This window comes from Amorphotheca resinae, assembly GCF_003019875.1.
Source record: "Amorphotheca resinae ATCC 22711 unplaced genomic scaffold M430scaffold_7, whole genome shotgun sequence".
NCBI classification, from domain to species: domain Eukaryota; kingdom Fungi; phylum Ascomycota; class Leotiomycetes; order Helotiales; family Amorphothecaceae; genus Amorphotheca; species Amorphotheca resinae.
Genome location: NW_020194477.1, coordinates 1,502,754 through 1,522,968, shown reverse-complemented (window position 1 = coordinate 1,522,968; position 20,215 = coordinate 1,502,754). Strand labels below are relative to the sequence as shown.

The following is a 20,215-nucleotide window of genomic DNA, read 5'->3' as shown; positions in this document are numbered from 1 at the left end:
ACCATTATCTGTGCTGTTGCGGCTGGGCCATATCTACGCGTCACGATATAGCGTGGTATGTACCTTAGTTAACGGAACCATGGACTCTGATTTCGAGTCGAGTGGCAACCCCGGACCTTCTTGCATGAAATACATTCAAGGGCAGCGAGGTATCTCACCATGGCCACCATGATCATGGAGCAGATCAAGAATTGCAAAGAAACAATAGGTAAGTTATTCTCGTTTCCCGCCCCAAGCCTCTCAATGTTTGACAATATATGCAGAGACTGAAATCCGTGAGAACAAGAATGGCGTCCGCTACATCCTCGCAGCGGTCTTCGCTCTGACCGGATACCTTCTCCCCACAGCTTGGGATCTACCTGAGAAGCCCATTCCTGCAGTGTTTGGATTTCTTCAATTTATCGGTGCCCCATTAGCGTACACCGGCTACTATGTCGTCAACCACCACGACGACGTCGACAGTCCTTCCCTGACCTTGGATCTCCTAATATGGAGCGTGTTAGTCGCGTGGTGCGTGTTGGCCATCGGCTGCGTCGTCGTATACGACCTGAATATCTTTGTCGGTGCTGGCACGGCCTTCTGCTTCTACTCCTTCAATCGGTTGGCGAAGGATTGCTGGGAGCTAGCGAGCGAGGACGCTTGGATGGGGGAATGTTACTGTCCGTCTGATTATGCAGATTCGGATCAGGAGAAGCTGCGTGCACAAGAGCGAGGCAAGGATTTTACGATCTTTGATTGGGTAATGGATGGTAAGGGCAGCTCTACTTCGCTGGCCTACACGCTGGACGAGCATAGGGAGATGTGGAATAGCTCCGATGACGCGGCGCAGTGGGATGAGGAACATGTCGAAGTGGATGACTTCACATCATGGGATATGGCCTCTGACTCCGAATAGTAACTCTCCATGTCATGATCATTCTTGGACATGGGTTAGGGAATAATTCGATCTCATTCCACACCCCGAAATATCAGCATGTGAGCAGGTATGAGAGACGGAGAACAAAAGAAGCATTATTATTTCATAGCAATGGTGAATAAAACCCCATTCTCAAATACCGGCAAACCAATTATGGCACTCAATGCTTTTCAAGAAACGCCACCCAATCTTCCGCTTTCCACTGACGCTCAATTACTGATTGGAGTAGAAAATTCCTACGATCTCCCTTCTCGAAACCCGAGCCCCTTATTTCGCCTTCTCGCCATTATTCCTCGTTCTCTTCAGCATCAAGCAATTCGATAAACCTTTCTGCGACCATGTTCCCCATCCTCTCATACCCTTTAACCGTAAAATGCAACCCGTCATCCCATATCGTCCTCCTCTCCTCTGGGTCCATGGAATGATACGGGATCTTCTCGTGCAGATCAAACGTGTACACGTTCTCTCTTCCATCCCCCTTGATCAGCTCATTCAGCTCATCTCTACGGGCGTCCAAACTAGCCTGCTTGAACGCGCACTCGGGCACTGTGAAGAAGAGCAGCTTCGCCCCGCAATTTAGGGGGATGTCAGTGATGCTGAGTAGCGCGTCGTGGATTGTGGATGGGGACTTTCCCCAGGCTAGATCGTTAGTGCCGCCGAGAAAGAAAACCCAGTCATAGAGGGGCGATCGGGTTGATGGCGCATCGACTAGGAGGTAAGAGATTGGTCAGAAACGATCCTAAGAGCGAGAGTGACTGGAAGGAAGGAAGGCAATCAATATTTATGTACACGGGAAGCAGGTTGTTCTGGAGCAGGAAACAACCATAACCTATCAAGAGGGAAGAAATGAAGAAAGGAAGAGAGGAAATAAAAGAAAAGAGCGAGATTTTCAAAAGATGTGTTGAGCACAGCACGTATAAACATGTCGAAACTCTTACATCTCCTCTCCATCCGTCTTCTAAAACTCCCCGTCGTCACCAGATCGCCCGAGATTCCATCCGTAACCACCGTAACATGCCGTCCGCTCTCTTTAAGCCTCTTCTCTAAGGTTTCGCTGTACGGTGCGAAACTAACGCCGGACATCGTGTAGCCATCTGTTAGGCTGTCGCCTAGGCAGAGGATGCGGAGGCTTTCGGGGGAGTGGGCAGAACCCATTATCGAGATTTGAAAGCGTGATAGAGCGAGGCTGTGAAAATGGTGGTTACAAGATATAAGAGCAGAGGTAAAAGAGAGCCGATGGTTGGTTGGAGGGCAAGACAGTTGAGAAGGAGGACGTGGTGAGGTTAAGACGAGGCTGACGCAGGAAGCGACCCCTCACCAAGCCCTTCCAGGCTTCGGCTGCCACTTTCAGTAGAAAATGGCCCCCAACGTCCGCAATCCTTGCAAGAGGCATCTCTCTTTCAAGACTTTGTAGGGCTCACTTGTCCCCGTTGAGAATGCTGGAGCTCGCGCATCATGGAATCAAAACTGCATCGAGATTCTAAAATTAGGGGTCGAAACACATACAACGTCTACGCATCCTCCCCTTGTACCCCCCAGTAACCATATCCCCACTGACGCCGTCCGTCACCATGTCGAATTCTCTTCCCGGGTAATGTTCCTGTAAGGCTTTTAGTAGCCAGGTGGAATATGGAGTGTACCTCATTCCAGAATCCGTGTGTCCCTCGACAAGGGAGGCGCCGAAGCAGAGTATTCTGATTGGGGAGGAGCGTGCCATCATGAGCTGATGATTGAGAAATGTGAATCGATATGGTTAGGGGCTGTTGGTGAGGGAGCAACAGGTTTATATTGCAAGGAAGATAGATGGAGGCGAGAAAGAACGAAAAGACCGCAGAGGATGGAATAGCAATAGCTAGCGAGTGGCACGTGATGTCAAGAGTCGGGAAAGATGCATAGGTACATGCATGGCCAAAGGAGAGGGAGGGGTTTGATGCCAACTCTTCTTTTTTTTGTTTTGGCACATGATGATATATATGTACATCAGTGGATAGAGGTGGTCCCAACTTCGCCGCGTCATGCCTTTTGTCCTCTTCTCTCTTCTCATCGTCCACTTCATTCCCCCCCTTAGTTCGGTTATTTATAGAAAACCCCGATCTTGCAACTCGAACACTACATTCAGAACCACCGCCGTGAACAGGGCCGCACAGAGAATAGATGGGCCATATTTATCATGATACTTGATCGCCCTCCGTAGTCTTATCGACCGGCTTCTGTAGAGATAAATGCCTACAGAGTAGATGAGAGACATTATGGCGACAACGGAGAAGACACCCGAGGCGATGAAAGACACCGATGTTGGCTTGGCACCAAAATTGAGAAGGGTCGCCGCGATTGTGCCAATGTAGATTGAGAATTCGAGCTGGGAAAGTAAGCACGGGATCAGAAAACAAGGAGGGGATCACGTACCCAAGCCAAGAACGTTCTTTCGGCAGCAAAATACACTTTTGGCTCCACTCGTACCGGGACGTGAATTTTTTTGCCCTTTGGAGCCTTAAATCTCTTATCCTGGACTTGATCCCTCCGGAGAGGCTCCATTGACCCATTGGTAGGGAGTGTTGACGATCTGGGAACCGGACTCAACGCATGTAACACGTTCGCAGCACGTTGACCTGCTAACTTCGTGTACTTCTTTACGAGCTTGGAGTAATATGGCCATCCACCAATCCGTCGTGCTTCCTCAATACCATCGTCCTGGCTATCTTCATCTTCCGAGTCGTATAAGGGATAATCTTCACTGATTGGTTGAGCACCCACTTCTTCTTCGATATCGAGTTCGTTACCCCTTGCACGATCCTCACGGGCATCACGGAGTCGTTGGGCACGCTCGCCGGGCCCACCAGTGACAGCAGATTGTGATGTTCCGCCATAATCCTCGTCGTCTGAATCATCATTATCGTCATCGTCATCGTCATCTTCGCTCGTGGAACTATTTGTTGATTGCCCAGGACGTTGGATACCGAAGCGAGAGGTAACAGGCTTTCGGATATCGACGTTCATTTGAGGCATCCAGTAGGGGAGGAGATGAATGCGATCCGGGAAGAGGGTTGCGACACCATGGATGAACTTGGAGAATTTAGGGACTGCCTCAACGAGATGGCTAGAAATTAGTTCACGCACCCACTCGGGTGGTTCTTGTCCCACTTGCGTTTGGAGCTTGACTTCGAGAACAGCATAAGGGAAGCGTTCGATGTCTTCTGGAGGTAGTTGAGAGAATGGCCAGTCGATACCGATATCCATACGTCGCCAGTTATCCCCGGATCTCGTCCTTCCATCAAGGTTATCTTCTCTGATCATGGTAAGTTCTGTATCGAGAGAGATCCGGACTCGTGCATCAGCAGGCAATTGGAACGCAGTCCGGTTGTAAAAGGATCGGCACACTGGCTTGTAACCCCGCTTTAAGACAGAGTACTGAATTTCCTTCGCCAGTCTCTCGTCTTCGTCGATTGCCTTCGCAGGCTTCTTGCCGTCCTTCCGAGCTTTCTCAAAAATAGCCTCCGGGAGCAGCTCTCCCTTCATGTATGCATTGACGTTCTTCTCCTTGATGCCAAATCTGGCTTTTACCGATTTCTCACCGGTCCAGTCTTCACGATGAGTTTTCCTTTCCACGAAAATTTGCTCTACGTCCATCCCACCATACCATCTGAGCCGGATCGCTTCTGCACCCTCGCTCTTCTTCAGTCTACCCTCATATAGCTCCCAGGTATCCGGATTATCGTAGTAGATGGATGTAATAGCAGAGTCTTTCGGTTCGAATTCCTTGCTTGGATTGAACACAAGAACAGGTAGATGCTACACCTGGTCAGCAGCGTCAACGGCAGAGACATGAAACATACCTTTAATATAAGAAGCTTTACTTCAGTGACGTTATCGGGGTGCACCCAATATTTGGTGGTATTTCGAATAAAGCTACCTTGGCTCCCACCCGCGGAGCTGTCCCCCTTAACAGGATGCCCCCGCGTCCTGACAATATCATACAATTTTGACAGCTTGACGATGTCTGCATCGTAGTTGTCCTTGAAGAATGGCTTTGCTTTCAGCCTCGTGGCGAAGACTGGCTTCAGCATCCATCCTGTTTGTTTCTATTGCCGTCAGTATGAGACCGCCGTGCTAGGGCTAGAACACCTACATCGTGCTTCTTAATGATCTTCTGGAACCCGGTATAATTCAGCTGCACGAACTTGGCAAGGTCGTGAACATCCGCAATGATATCGCTCAGGTCCTCTTCCAACATCATAAACTCTTCCTCGGTCGGCGCATCGTCGTTGTTCGATTGGCTATCCCTTCCAACAGGACCTCTCGAATCCAGCCTGGAAACGACATCATTGACCTCCTTCTCCGCACTGGCGATTCTCCTGCTGATCTCAATGGCCTTGACCTTCTGCTTCGTATGCACCTTGTCCAGCTCCTGCTCCAGATGGTCGATGAACGTCCTCTCGTCTTCTTCCGTCCATTCTCTTCGTTTGGGCCTGGGGTTGTCTTTGGTCGGCGGGGTAACGTAAGGGAGCTTCAGTTGCTCCTTGAGCTCATCATATGCAATATAGTACCATTGGTACTCCTTGATGACGCTCGATCGGAGCTGCTCGCCGAACTTCATTGTGGGAGGTCTGCTCTGAAGGTATAATTATAACGCCGACGTGCTGCTGTAGTTCGTTTACCTGCTCTGGTTTTTTAAGCTCAGACCTTCAACAATTAGTATCCGGGATTCATATCGAACAGCGCAGTGAACCGGAGACAAGAACTGAAGGCCCAAATTTGCTGGTTCTGCTTGAAATGTGAGCTTTGAGAGGTGCGCAGAAGAGAACAAAGCTGTTTGTTTCGCAGGTAGGTTGTTGTTGTGGTTGGCTTGGCAGTGCCAGGACGCTTGAGAGCATCTATTATTGATTTTGGCATTTGATTGGCCAATCAGAGGTGGCGATCCAGACATGTGCGGATCACTCCTCGTTTCCTCCTTATCTTATCGCCATGCAGCTCCTCCATGCTGAGAGGAACGCTTTGGGAGGGCATACTCTAGGTATATTTGAGCACCAGTAGCTTATGCCACACACTTAGCCACAGCTTCAGCCACAGCGCCAGTCTCTTTCCAACCAGAACTCCGGCCGCAGTACGCACGCGCTAGAACATGATACACCATGAGTTTAACACACTCCATTCCTAAGCGTAGCACTGAAGTCTGATGTCTACTACTCTGGTAATTCATGCCTGCTCGGTAGTGCCGAGTTAGAACGAACGAAAGATTGACCAATTAGGCCTAGTTGCCTGCGAAGCTCCCCGTCATCCCACTTCCGCTGATGCAGAGGTCGAGGTGATCTGCCCAGGTCAGTTTTGATGCACTTCGAGCATTGAGCCTGAGGCACTTCAGAATAGTCTATCGTTCTGGGCTGTGTTTTGTCAGAGACCGTCTGCTCTAATGGTCGTCGATGAGGACCTTCGTATTGGTGGCCAACAAGGGCATAAGAGCCCGATTTTGAGCCTCTTCAATTCCAAAAATGGGGTGCCCCTTCATAATACCACTTGTCTACGTCACATTCAAGCTTCAAATGGAGGCAAAGTCAAGCGGGATCAATGGCACAGCAGCTTTTACAAGACTCGGATTCCGTAGCCTGGATCTATTTTCGAATTTGGCCGGGAGAACACCCCGTTTAATAAGAGAATTAGGGTTACATACCGCTCGAAATGTCGAGAGTCCGTTCCCTTCTAAAAGACAACGTCTGTCATATACCTGAGGCTGAGGTCAAAGTCAACTATACTATCTCAACCTTCCCCTTCACTGCGGACTTGTCTGGAGTATATCATGAGACACTTCAAGTGGAAAACAAATGTCTCGATGAACGTATCCCGAGGAGGCACCAGTCAAGTCCCGGAAGTCCGGCGCACTAAGGATTCAGCAGAATTCATTTCACCTCCTCGTCTCCTGCTTGAATATCCGGGGATGGCTTCATACTTTCCTAAGCTGTCAGCTTGTCACATTTCTTTTTCCATTTTCCTTATCTCCTATCTACCCGCACTGTGGGGATGGATGACTGGCGTCTCCATACTCAAAGGTGGGGCCTCGTTATCCGGTACATTGACGGCCGTTTGTATTATCATAAACATTTGCAACTTGGTCTACTGTAGGTAGATAACTTTGCTATCTACCCGACTCGGTCGCTCGCCAAGACTTATGAGATAATCCGAAGACGAGCCCAAGTAGGACTCAGTAAACATGTATATAAAAACGAGCCGTCTCCCTTCTCATAGAGACCAACATCTTGATGGTTCAGTCTTAGGAAGCACCTGCCGTCTGTACATAGAAGCCCGCAAAAATCGAATAGCAAGATGTTTGTTCGATCAGCTCTCTGCTGCGCTCTTGCAGCCGTGAGCTATGCATCCCCAATCGTCTACCGTCAAGAAAGCAGCCCATTCGTCTTCACCAACTCCAATGGCCTCAACTTCACCCAGATGAACGCCACCCTCCCCAACGTCACGATCTTCGCAACCGGTACCCCCCCTTTTCCCCTCCCCTCCATCTCAACCCCCACAAACTAACCACTCATCCTAGGAGGCACCATCGCCGGCTCAGACAGCAGCTCCACAGCCACAACCGGCTACACATCAGGCGCCGTCGGCATCCTGACGCTGATCTCCGCCGTGCCCGAGATCCTCAACGTCTCCAACGTGGCCGGCGTCCAGATCTCCAACATCGGCAGCGAGGACGTGACCTCAAGCCTCCTCCTCAAGCTCTCCAAGCAGATCAACCAGTACGTGTGCGACGACCCGACCATGGCCGGCGCCGTCGTCACCCACGGCACCGACGTCCTCGAGGAGAGCGCCTTCTTCCTCGACCTCACGGTCAACTGCGGCAAGCCCGTGATAATCGTCGGCGCCATGCGGCCCTCGACCGCCATCTCCGCCGACGGGCCGTACAACCTCCTGGAAGCCGTGACCGTCGCGGCATCCCCAGCAGCCCGGCACCGCGGCGCCATGATCGTCATGAACGACCGCATCATCTCGGCCTACTACGCGACCAAGACCAACGCCAACACGCTGGACACCTTCCGCGCCCCGGAGATGGGCAACCTGGGCGAGCTGATCTCCGCCCAGCCCTATTTCTTCTACCCGCCCGCGACCCCGACCGGCAAGCGCGCCTTCCACGTCCAGCACGTGCAGGCTATCCCGCGCGTCGATATCCTCATGGCGTATGAGGACATGGCGAACGATACGCTGTACAACGCTGTCGCGAGCGGCGCTAAGGGTATCGTGATTGCGGGCGCGGGCGCGGGCGGCGTCTCGACGTCGTTTAACGGTGCGATTGAGGATGTCTTGAATAATCATCATGTGCCGGTGGTGCAGAGCACGAGGGCTATGAGTGGTGAGGTGCCGTTGAGTGATGTCGCGAGTACGACGGCGAAGCATATCGCGAGCGGGTATTTGAATCCGTATAAGAGCCGGATTCTGCTGGGCCTGTTGCTGAGTGAGGGGAAGAATATGACACAGATTGCGGAGGCGTTTGCGGGGAATACAGTTGCTTGAAGCAGGTGCTTTTCTTGTATTGGTCGGGAGTTTGGTTGTATAATGAATGACACGTGACGAATTAGAATAAGGGGGTAAAGGTACTGGCATATATAATGTTAATACGGTCCCTACTTATCGCATCCATCATTACCTATTTCCTGACCTCACTCGTAACCAAACTCATGATACATAATCGCAAACGCCAATCCACACACCCGTCCATCCATCCGTTCATCCATCATCCATCATCCATCATCCCATCCTCGATTTACACACCCTAAGCAACGCCCGTGACTCTCCTGATACTCCTCCTCGCCCCCTCCCCAACAATCATAATAGAGCCCTCCTGCTCCAATCCCCTTAGTGCCTCCGCGAGCTCTTGCCCCTCAACCTGAATACTACTCTGCTCGCCCATCCTCTTCACCACCTCACTATATCTAGCTGCTTGGCCCTGTCTCGTCATCTCATCCAGGAGACCCAGGAGAGCATTCTTCAGATCTGCCTTTCTTCTTCTCTCGCTGGCACTGGTACCTTCCGTGAGAAGGCTCATGTCGATAAGACCGGTTCTAGCATCGGTGGCTGCTTGCTTGAGGGCTGATTTGATGAGACGGACAGCCTCGATGACATCGTCACGTGTAACAGTCTCAGAGAGACGCATCTTGGCATGGGCTTCAGAGAGACGGATCATCGACTCCAATTGTCTGGTGGTAGCAGTAATGCGGCGTTCAGCAGCTCGAACATCTTCGCCGAGCTTGCGCATTTCGACGTAGGAGTCCACGAGCTCTTTGTGAGCTTCAGGGCTGATTCTTGGTTGACATGTTTGCCGGGCGTACGAAATGTAGGATGTCAAGAACTCGATTGGCTGTGACCTGTTAGCGGGACTCAAAGTAGATAATCCTTCTTCTAGACTTACCAAAATCTCCATCCCCCCAGCCGCACTCTCCGGCTTGTCTTCTAAGTACATGCTGAGCATATGTCTGGCCAAGCGCCGATCGCTCGTCTCGTCAATGCGATCCAAGATAAGGTACACCAAATCGAATCTTGAGAGTAAGGTTGGGGGGAGGTCGATGTTTTGTGGAACTGGTAAATTTGGGTTGTATTTGCTTCCGATGGGATTTGCGGATGCGAGAATGCTGGTGCGAGCATTCAAAGTGGTAATGATACCCGCCTTGGCGATGGAGACCGTCTGTTGTTCCATAACTTCGTGCAAGACTGATCGAGTCGCGTCTGACATCTTATCAAATTCATCAATGCAGCAAACACCTCCATCAGAAAGGACCAAAGCACCAGATTCGAGCACAAGCTGCCGGGTCTCAGGGTCTCGAGTGACATAGGCTGTTAAACCAACAGCTGATGATCCTTTGCCGCTGGTATATACACCACGGGGGGCAATCTTGTGGACGTACATCAAGATCTGAGATTTTGATGTAGAGGGATCACCGCAGAGCAGAATGTTGATATCTCCTCGGTATTTCGGACTTCCACCCTTCTCAAATGTCTTGTTCGTGCCTCCAAACAGCTGGAGCAGGATACCCTTCTTTACATCGTCCATCTCAAAGATGCTGGGAGCAAGTGAGCGAGATAAGAGTTCGTAGATATCAGGTCTGGCAGCAGTGGCCTTGATCTTCTCGATCTCTTCTTCGCTAATCTTCCTCGTCTCCTCGATATTTCCAGAAAGCTCTTCATTAATATCTTGCTCCAAGGTGGAAGCATCAATTCCCATGCGTTTCTTGTCAACTTTCTGGATGTGTAACACGTCGATGTATGTCTTGAAAATACTCTTTTGAGTGCGTTGTCGGGGATTGACCCTAACAGGGCTCGCCTTGAAGATACCAGTAATCTCAACCCGATCACCAGCCTTGCAAAGATCTACTAGTTCGTCATATGCGCACAGAGAGACCGAGTGAGGAGTCTGCCCTGCTGGCACAGAGTCTGGGGTCTCCTGGAGCTTGATGACTTGTTTGTCCATGAACCCAGATCGGTTGTGGACAATTTGCATCGAATTCGGCGATTCACAGACTGGACGGGGGCACTTTGTGGGCTCGGCGATCCTACCACGGTCAATATCGACCTTCACTGTATGGTTGCAGACCTGGCATCGGAAGAAGGCATCCTTCATATCCGGAATAACTGGAGTAGTACGGATGACAAGACCCTTGATAGCAATAATCTTATCGACATCTGGAAAGAATTAGCACGTCTCCCATTGATCACTGAGATATACATACCAGAAGGGTTGAGGTCTCTCATGTTGACCGTGGCATCGAGACCAAAAGGTCGAACTCTGTATGAGCGCTTCTGAACCTCTTGGCAGAGATCCACTTCAGCCGGTTCTTGTTCTCTCGGTGTCTGCCCTTCAGGCTCACTTCGCTCAGAGCTAGGAACAGGGGGCTCAGAGCTCTCAACTCTAGTCCGTTGGGAGCCCTGTCCAGCAGAACTTTGAGATTGTTGTCTCTGCTGAGCCATCTCTGCTTCGGCAATCTCGTACATAACGTCTTTGATGCCTTGATCCATGAGCGTGACAATGTCCTGAGGATAATCTTGCGCCTGTTGCCAGAGCTTCTTGGTTGGGGGATAGGCCTTCAGGTTCCGGAAATCCAAGTTCAAACTGGTAATTCCCAGTGTCAACATGTTCTTCATAATCTCCATATACTCCTTGGTACTTGAATCCGCATCGGCATCGGTTTCCTCCTGAGACATGCCATCTGCCCACATCCGGTACTTCTTGGTGTAATTGCGAAGGAAGTCTTTGAAGCCGGACAGGGTATCATTGATCGAGACGTTGGTTCCCCAGATGCACAATGTAGAGTTACCTCCCAATGCCTGCGCATCGGACGTGGTGGGATCAATATTCGAGAACGTAGCGGCTTCGGAGTCGGCTGGGACGTCTCGCACGACTCGGCCACTCTCATCCATGAAAATTCGTCTTCGAGCGCGGGGAGTGTTAATATTGTCAGAACTAATATCTCCACGTCTAGAATTATTGACAGCGGAACCCGGGCCTAGCGATCGAGACGAACGAACGAACAAGGCGCTGCTGTCACTTCGAATATCAGGGAGCGCTGATTGCTGGCGGCCTCCATTCGGGCTGGAACTTGACATATATCGAATCGGTGAAGACACTACAAATTATTAGCACGGCCCTATCTATTCCTGTGGTTCAGCTACTAACCGTCGGCGAGCGCACTGGCTCGTGGAGTTCGATCACCATCTGTCGTCGACTGGGTCTGTCTGAAAGGAGAGCTGACCTCGCGGGAGACTCTTGCGGGGTCCACAGACGATGAGCGATAAACCATCGGCGAGGATGAGGGAGCAGTCCGTCGGGGCGTAGCATTGCCTCCTTGGGATCCAGCGGCTTCGCTGTGGAGCTGGGCGGCAGCAAGATCGGGAGGGCTGCTGGGGAAGGCAGGGCGCTGGGATGCCCGTCGCGGGGTCCCAGCTTGGGAACTGCGCTGGCGGCGAGCTGGTGAGGACATCTTGAGTCGATTTTACCTCTCGACTCTGGGGTTGTGTTGTGTTGTGAAGGTGGGTGAGGGTAGAGGTGGAGGCGAGGGTGGGTTATGGGGGAGGTTGAAGAGGGTTTTCGATTTACGCTCAACGCGTCGCGAAAGAAAGCGCGTTCCAGCGCGTAAAGTGGTTTTGTTAGCGCGATTCTGGTTTAAGGGGTAAAATGGTCCGTGCATCGACCACACCCAATCCTCCCTCCCCTTTTGACTCTATCAACACATGATGTATGACTTGTAGATTATAGACTCGATAGGTTCATAGACCACTGACATTCCACTACTTACCTACTTGCTTCACATATATACCTTATATATATATTCACACATATAGACATCTCTTATCCTGATTCATCTTTTTTTCTTCATTTTTCCCTTTTTCAAGACTACATACATACATACTCCTACCCCATGCCGAGTCGTTTTCAGATTCTCGCTGGCTAGCTATATGTATTTTCGGTTTCATCCGATAGCTCGCTATACAATGATCGACTCATCCATCCATCCAATATACACAAACAAACAAACAAAAAAAAGGCACCTACGTTACGCCCACCGAGGAACGCCCAACGAAACTTGGAGATGCTGAGCTATAAACTCGCATGAGAGGGGAGAGAAAGGATCTACCATGCGACGCCCCGCCACTCGAAATCCCCATCGATGTTCGTCCAGCCGCCCTGGACAATCGCACGTTCCCAGCCCATCATGACAGCCAGCAGGTTGCAGCCTGTGGCACTAACCGTGCACACCAGACGGTCGCTGGCACCGCCCAGAACAGCCAGGTCAAGGAGGTACGCGCGGCCGACGAGCTCACGCAGCCGGAGCGCATCGGCCGTTGGAGGCTGGCGCGCGTCCGCTGGCACGGCCGCTGTGCGGCCGAGACTCCAGAACATGCCCGCGAAGAAGCCGCCCTCCCAGCCGATGTTCTCCTCGACGAAGCGGCGGATGGGCGTAAAGGCCGGAGGCGCTGGCGCTGGGGGGCGAGAGGCGAGGGCGATGAGGTCCTGGGCACGTGAGGCTTGAGAGAACTCGTCAGAGGCGTAGACGTCTGGGTCGTCGGAGGCGACGACCATAAGGCTGTGCATGCGGGCCATCACGTTGGCGTCGCCATTCGGCCCGCTGTCGTTGAAGGTGGAGTGCAGGATGTCGCCGGCCATGGAGCTGTAGCGATCAAGCGGCACGTAGGAATCTCGATATTGGAACTCGTAGGGGTGACGGTCGCCATGGCGAACATGGATGCCAATGACCATCCCATTCGCGGTCGAGGGGTCGAGAGACTTGGTCCTGTCCCGCAACGAAGCAATGCGGGTGGAGACGTAGTTGTCATCTTCGGTAGAGAGCTTGAACAGCGCCTCGTATCCCGCTCGGGCGAATTCAAAAATGGGTTTCTGGCGGTAGACCTCCATCTTCCTCGCATCTTCAAAGTGGTCATTGAAGGCGCCGCCAAAGGTGGAGGAGACGGTAGCAGCGGAGACGACAAGGTGCCTCGCATGATGTGGACAGGGGAGCATCTCGTGGCGGGGAGGAGGGCGACAGCTGGGCATAGGCGGCGGTTGGAAGAAGCTGGTATATCTTCCGTATGCCCTAATCAGTCAGCAACGTCTACATAACGGCACATCAGGACATACCATCTCGTATCGTCGATGAAAAACGCTCTCCCCTCCTTCTGGGCCAGCCCGTACGCAGTCCAGAGCATCATCAACGTCTTCCCCAACCCCGCATCCGCAGTCTCTAGCAAGAAGGTCATACTCTTCTCACACACATCCTCCTCCATCAGACCATCCTGCTCCCCGACCAGCGGATTTTGTTTCTTCACCCGTGTCTCCGCTCTCGACCCCGGCAGGAGCCCGTGAGCTTCCGCCTCGGCAACGTCCATGAAGTTGGGGTCCACGTGATAGTAATCATAATGCGCCGCGTGCTCCCGGTGCGAGTGCGTATGGAGGTCGGCTACGTGCATAGCGACCTCCGTGTTCTGGATACAGATCTCCGCGTACACGGCAGGTTCCAGGGGGAACTCGGAGGCCGGGGGGATGGAAACGGTCCATCTGGCCCGGCCACGTTTGTCGGTGATGACCACGGGCGTTGGGAAGTCGGGGAGCTCTGATTCGCCCACCATCTCGTACTCGTCGCCGGCGTTCGTCGCCCACCCGACTGGCTGCAGCGGACGCTCCGTCGTCACCATCGAGAAGCCGTAGTACACGATAACCAGCACGCCGACCAGCCAGAGGATAGCCCTCAAGAACCTCCTCGGCGTGTGCTTCGGGGCCGGTTTGCCATGTCGCGGAACCAATGCTGGGAGGCCAGGACTCGGGGGCGGAGACGCGATGAGATGGTTGAAGCTGAAGCAGGCGGAGGTCGAAGATTGCGGCCCCCGATCAGCACTATTATGAGAAGCCACGCGGCGGAGACTGATCCTGGGAGAGTTCCGCGGGGAGAGGAGCATGTCGGCGTGGGTGTATGTCTTGGAGAGATCTAGATGAGGCGGCATTGTAAAGATTGGCACAGCCAATGTTGAAGCGAATAAGTATATGAGAGGTTTGAAGAATGGAATGATATGTATGGGCCTTTGGTGCCTGCACTCTTGAGAGGGATTGGGGAGCCGTCAAGCCATCGAATCCCGGAGGCCGTTGTCGAAGGTTTCGATCCAGATGTATGTAGGGTAAGGTAGGTAAGTATATAGCAGCGGCTCACGTCGGACGCAAAGCCAGTGGGAAGAAGAAAATCAGAAAGATTCGAAAGAGGGTAACTCTCACCGCGCTCGACACTGGGAAATCAGATCAGAGCAGCGCAGCGCGGTAGAAATACACACACACAAGCAGCCGGCGTGACGTCCGTCCCTGTTCCCCCCTGCAGCATCCAGTCGGGAAGCAGACACGAGGTACCCGCAGTCAAGCGGAGACGAGACGGTACAGGACTCGGCGTCCAGTAGTAGCAAGGGAGAGACGAGATGATGCGGGCAGAACAGAAGGAAAGGAAATGGAAAGGAGATGGAAAGGGAAGAGAAGAGAAGTGCACAGCGCGATGAGGTTGGTTGGAGGTGGCCAGGAGAGGCGGCGGCCAAGATGGAGGAGAAACGAGTCTGATACGAGCAGGGATCGAATGGGAGGCGAGGATTCGTATAAATCCAGGGTCTTTGTCAATACGGTACCTCCCGGATATGGATATATTATGTATATATGTATAATATAGGTATATCCTATCGAGACTCGAGACTCGAGCGCACGCACGCACAAGCCCACGAGTCGTCCATCCACCTCATCCATATCTCCTCCCTCCGTACATCCACCCTACATCACCCATACATCTTCACATATCCCCTCATCCCCTCATCCCCCCCTCTCCATCCTCTTCCCAACTCCCAGTAAAAAAACCAAATCCACAATCCTACTTGAAAAACACTATACCGTAAATCCCGCCTCTCGTATAAAATCCCCTGTCCCGCCCCCTCGGAATCCTGAAACGCACCATCCAGCGGCCCAGCCCAACCGAGCCAGCCCTCCTCCTTTCTTCCCCTCTCTCTAGTCTCTACCTTAGCGAGCGAGTCATCGCTTTGCATAACACTATGTTCAACACATTGCAGATGCAGATGTAGGTAGATACATGTACATGTAACAATGGATATCCAGCTTCCTCAAAAAAAAAAAAAAGGCCCAAAGACAAAAAAAGAAGGCTAAACGCCCCCCTCTTTCTAATCTTTCAAGCCACCCCAAAAAAAATAAGAGAAAAGAAGTGACTAATCGACGTTGACAAGATTCGAACTTGTGCTCCCGAAGGAAACAGCTTTCTAGGCTGTCGCGATAACCACTCCGCCACAACGCCTATTTCTTGTCCTCCCTCCCCCAATCTCAAAACATATTCCTACCACCCCCCCCCCCCACATCCCTCCTCTCCTTCCTAAGGTACCCTCTTCCCCAACCCCAACACCCGCCTCGTCACTACAAGAGTACGATTCGTGAATTATTGTTTTTGAATAGGATGGGATGGGATGAGATTCTTTTGTATATTATGTTATGTTGGATTTTAGATAAGAGTTCGTCATAGAAGGTAGCCAGGAGAAAGCTGTCTTTCTTTCTTCCTTCCTTTCTTCCTTCATAAGAAGGTACCTAATGTGTAGTAAAGGGGAATTTTTCTAACCATTACTATCCCAATCCCCCCTCTCCTTTACCGCCCCCTAGGTACAGAATTTTTTCTATCTATCTCTCGATTTCTTCCTAACCCTTCCTATGGGTTTTTGATAGGTAATAATCAAGGCGTGTTGAAAGATATGAAAGCATTCTTGAAAAATGATTTCTCAACCCCCCCAAAAATAAAGCCCCCCCCCCCAATCACCCATCATCCCATCCCAACCCATCCCATCATCCATCCCATCATCCATCCCCCCTCCCCCTCCTATCTATCAAGACCAAATAAAATACCACCAAGAACTCACTCCTCTTTACTTTTAAAAATTCCTTCTTAATTCCTTGGTTCACCTAAGGTACCTTAGGTAGAGAAGGGTGGTCTTGGTGGATTGGATGGATAGATGGGATGGTTGCATTCCTGACTTGCTTGTCTTGTCTTGTCTTGTCATCTCGATTATTACTGGTGAGGGGGGAAGGGAGGGAAATATGTGTTACGCGGTTGCCTGCCTGCTTAAGGTACCTAGCCCCTTACTGTAGATAGGTAGGTATATATAAAGGATGGTAGATACCTGCATATCCGCTCACAACATACATACATACATCAAAAACCTCAAGATCAAGATATACCCAAATAGCATAATCATTTCATTTCCATGCATCCATCTTGGTCTTACTGCTATCTGTCTATCCGTTCATCTAATTCCATCTCTCCGCTCATCCATACATACATACAAAAAAGCTGCCTCCCGAACACGACGCGCACGGGAAGATTCTTAACGACGACTCATATCATTCAAATCAAATCAAAAACAAGCAAGCAAGCAAACGCACAAAGCATGCAAACGCCCAATCCATCATCCATCATCCATCCAAATATCCGCCCTTCCCTGCCATTTGAACTATTATTACACAGGGGCCTGAGCCTCTTCCCGGTCTTCGTCTTTGTTTTGTGCGTGTCCTGTCCCGTATGAAATATAGCGGAGGAAGAAAGGAAAGCGAGAAAAGGGAGGGATGTTAGGATTGGCGGGGGGTCCATCCTCCTCCTGGAGCAAACGAGCGCGGTGGAGCAAGAAAAGGAAAAAGGAAAAAGCATAAAGTGAAATTTGGGTATAAGGAACGAAGAAATTCCAAGTGCGGCCTCCGAAATCCCCAAACGCCATTCAAAAGCACAAGGCGATATCATCTCCCCCCTTCCATTCTCGCGCCTCACGACAGCGCCGCTGGCGCCTCATGGCTCAACGGCATCGGCAATGGGGATAGCGGTCCCAGACTCGCCTGGCGCCGCTCGCTCGCGAGGCGTACGCTGCCTCGAGAACCCTTAACTAACTCGCCCCTCTCGACCCGGTCCTGGATCATCTCATCGAGCATCTTGCTCATCTCATCTACGCTTTTGGTCCGTTTCCGGAGAGTCGGGGACAGGAGACTCATCATCGGACTCGTGGGCCCATCGACAAGTTGTGAAGTGCGCGCGGACACCGGCGATAGAGGATCATTATCAGCCGGCTTGAAGTGTTGCGAGGCGCGAGGGTCTCGATCCGCAGTATCGCGTGACCGAGCAGCAGAGCGCAGGGCATCAAGCATGCGGTCTTTGTCGTCCAGTCGAGCTCTGAGCTCCGCAATCTCTGCATCCTTCTCCTTCAAGAGCGCCGCCACGCCATGGTCCTCCCCGACCATAATTCCATTCTTCGACAAGTTCGCCGATGTCCGCGAGTGACTCGACCGTCTCGCCTGCAGCAGACGCTTCTCGAGCGTCTGGCAGTAGCGGGTCTTGTCTGCGAGGTCAGCTTGCAAGGCACGGTTCTGGGCTTGCAGCGATGCGGTGCCGTCGCCAAATTCGCCGAGCGACTCCTCATCCTCCAACGACCCAGACGCCGATAACCGATCTCGCGGGAGTTGGCCAATTGTCGATGCCGAAGCCACAGAAGCTGTACGCTCAAGTGAATTGCGCTGCGTGACAGACGGTGCCATCGAAGAACGTGCGGACATCGAAGAGAGGTGGCCATTCGAAGCCCTATTGGACAGGCGAGGGTGCATACTCAGAGATGAGTACGATCCGCTGGCATTAACACCGGTTGATTTCGAGCTGAGGATAAGACGATTAAGATGTTCAATCCTCTCCTTCAGAGCCGTCCGAGCCAATTGCATCTCCAGCATCTGCTCCTCGTGACGTTGCTCGGCCTCCTTCTCCCGTTCCTTCTCATCGTCGTCAATCTTTGCTTTCTGTTGCCCCTCGAGTTGGCTTCGCAACTCCAAGATCTCCATGCGGTACCTCTCGAGTAAAACTCTAGCCCCCCCATCTCCGCCAGCACCAAGTGCTTCCTCGGCCTTCTTGGCGTGACTGACAATGTTGTTCTTCGCCCTCGAGGCGAACTTCAGCGTGTTCAAGGTCTCGCTAGTGTGGGTGTTGGCTGCTGCGGCACTACCGGCAGACCCGATCTGGATTGTGCAGAGGATGCTGACCAGGGAATCTCCGGATAGAGCACCCTGGAGGAGTCTGGTAAGCTTGCTATCTCTATAAGGGAGATGCTTCCCATCTTTGTCAGTTGGCTTCCCATCCTTGTCCTTGTCTCCAGACAGTCGGGCGATGACGGTTCCGAGGGTAAGCAAACTCTTGTTAATGTGGGAACCCTCGGTCCGTCGCTCCTTCGTCTCTGCAGCTCTTTCGGACCCAGCAAGATCAATCAGGCTGAGCGTCGACACCCGAACGCCTCCGGGAAGTATCCCGGATCGCTTGTTCTCCCCCATCGCTCCGGTACCAGGAATACGTTCTCTACTTTCAACAACGATCTGAACAACGGCGTGACTTCGAGAACTCCTCGCGTTGAACTGCGTGCTCGAGGTACGTCTGGCATGGTCACCTCTGGCAATCACTCGTAGGAGCTGTGTTGGGCTCTGAACGATCTCCTCTTTCAACGGAGTGGCATAGACCCCCCGTTTGCTATCCTCCCGAAGCTTGATCTCTTCTTGCGGAACTGCTCCAGGGCCTGTAGTAGTAGGTGCGCTTAGGAGATCATGAATCTTCTCGTTATAAATTTCTAGGTAGCTGACACGGAGTAGGAATTCTCGGGATGGCGTCTCGCGGATGTACGAGAAAATATCGGTGATGGCAAGCGGGATGACACCAGGGGATGTTGCTGTCCCCTGCATGGAGAATGTCTTGCCTGTACCCGTCATCCCGTAGGCGAAGACAGTTCCGTGGTATCCTTCCATAACTCGCCGAACCAGTCGCTTCGCAGAAGCATCGTAGACCTTGGCATTGTTGTCGTGGGTAGCAAAAACATTATCTGGGCTCTCGTCAGTTCATTCGAGTGAGTGGCAGTCCGCGGCTCCTTACCATAGTAGTAGTCACCCGCTTCCTTGCCTCGATATGAGACCAGGGATTTTCGTCCATCCACCAGCCACTCCCCATCCGCTTTACCACGCTCTCCACCGCCCGCGTCGGGGCGAACTCGAACGCTCACAATCACATTGCCTTTTATCTCTCCGTGTTTTGACGAACCCTTCTCAGTGTCGGCATCCGCGGCAGCTTCTCGTCCTCTATGTAAGTCTCCATTATCTTCAAGTGTCGTTGCTGAGGTCGAATATGAATCCTGTGCCGAGGAGCTGCGGCTCTGAGGCGGTGATGGCAGGCTCAAGAGACCATCCGATCCGCGCGCCCCAGGCCCGCTAGATATCGATCTGCTGTCCCCGCTGCCATTGAGTAAGCTCGGTGCTGCACCATTAACATAGCTAGTCTTCGAACTGGAGGTTGATGTCAACCGCTTCAGTTTTTTTGGCCCGGGAGTAGCTGGGCTGGTATCGCTGTCCGCCCTACTCCCTGCCCCCAAGCCACCTGATAATGGGCTTGGAGGTAGACTGGTTATCCGTGGGCCGTCCCCTCGCGGCGGTTGCGGGAAGGAATTAATGCTGATAGTTTTCCTAATCGACCTCCCGGCACCATTAACGCCTGGGGTAGTTCGTAATTTGGGAAGTGTTACGCTTCCTCCGGGTGATGAGGGAAGATTTGACGTAGAAGGTGCTCGAAGTCCGCTCTTCGGTAGGCTCGGCGTGGAAGTCGATTTAAAATCTGATATCGCGGGTATTCCTCCTGTACTCTTGCGGGTTTTAGATGTTGGTAACGCGGGGAGGGCGGTTGTTGGCGGTCCATAGGACGGCCTCGAGGGTCGGGGAATAGCAGCAGCCAT

General features: G+C 52.1%; 5 protein-coding genes across 5 annotated transcripts; 1 reads left to right on the top strand and 4 right to left on the bottom strand.

The window, feature by feature from the left end:
• Positions 1 to 159: 159 nt before the first annotated feature.
• On the top strand, positions 160 to 895 carry M430DRAFT_28699 (hypothetical protein; the record flags this gene model as incomplete). The annotated part of the gene is made up of 2 exons (XM_024865812.1): positions 160 to 208; positions 264 to 895. The coding sequence occupies 2 exons, from the start codon at positions 160 to 162 to the stop codon at positions 893 to 895; spliced, it is 681 nt and encodes a 226-aa protein (XP_024720494.1).
• A 156-nt stretch (positions 896 to 1,051) lies between these two features.
• M430DRAFT_35574 (hypothetical protein) lies at positions 1,052 to 2,480 on the bottom strand. The gene is made up of 2 exons (XM_024866768.1): positions 1,855 to 2,480; positions 1,052 to 1,624 (listed from the first exon to the last, which is right to left on the bottom strand). Exons 1-2 carry the CDS (start codon positions 2,069 to 2,071, stop codon positions 1,203 to 1,205), a joined length of 639 nt encoding a protein of 212 aa, XP_024720493.1. The 5' UTR covers positions 2,072 to 2,480; the 3' UTR covers positions 1,052 to 1,202.
• A 462-nt stretch (positions 2,481 to 2,942) lies between these two features.
• Positions 2,943 to 11,951, bottom strand: M430DRAFT_67293 (hypothetical protein). The gene is made up of 8 exons (XM_024869281.1): positions 11,580 to 11,951; positions 10,636 to 11,529; positions 9,321 to 10,588; positions 8,736 to 9,269; positions 5,043 to 5,504; positions 4,750 to 4,995; positions 3,323 to 4,705; positions 2,943 to 3,275 (listed from the first exon to the last, which is right to left on the bottom strand). Exons 1-8 carry the CDS (start codon positions 11,881 to 11,883, stop codon positions 2,994 to 2,996), a joined length of 5,373 nt encoding a protein of 1,790 aa, XP_024720492.1. The 5' UTR covers positions 11,884 to 11,951; the 3' UTR covers positions 2,943 to 2,993.
• Positions 11,952 to 12,533: 582 nt separating this feature from the next.
• On the bottom strand, positions 12,534 to 14,092 carry M430DRAFT_103124 (hypothetical protein; the record flags this gene model as incomplete). Its single annotated transcript, XM_024860844.1, has 2 exons — positions 12,534 to 13,494; positions 13,539 to 14,092. 2 exons carry the CDS (start codon positions 14,090 to 14,092, stop codon positions 12,534 to 12,536), a joined length of 1,515 nt encoding a protein of 504 aa, XP_024720491.1.
• A 3,145-nt stretch (positions 14,093 to 17,237) lies between these two features.
• On the bottom strand, positions 17,238 to 20,215 carry M430DRAFT_103279 (hypothetical protein; the record flags this gene model as incomplete). Its single annotated transcript, XM_024860857.1, has 2 exons — positions 17,238 to 19,315; positions 19,366 to 20,215. 2 exons carry the CDS (start codon positions 20,213 to 20,215, stop codon positions 17,238 to 17,240), a joined length of 2,928 nt encoding a protein of 975 aa, XP_024720490.1.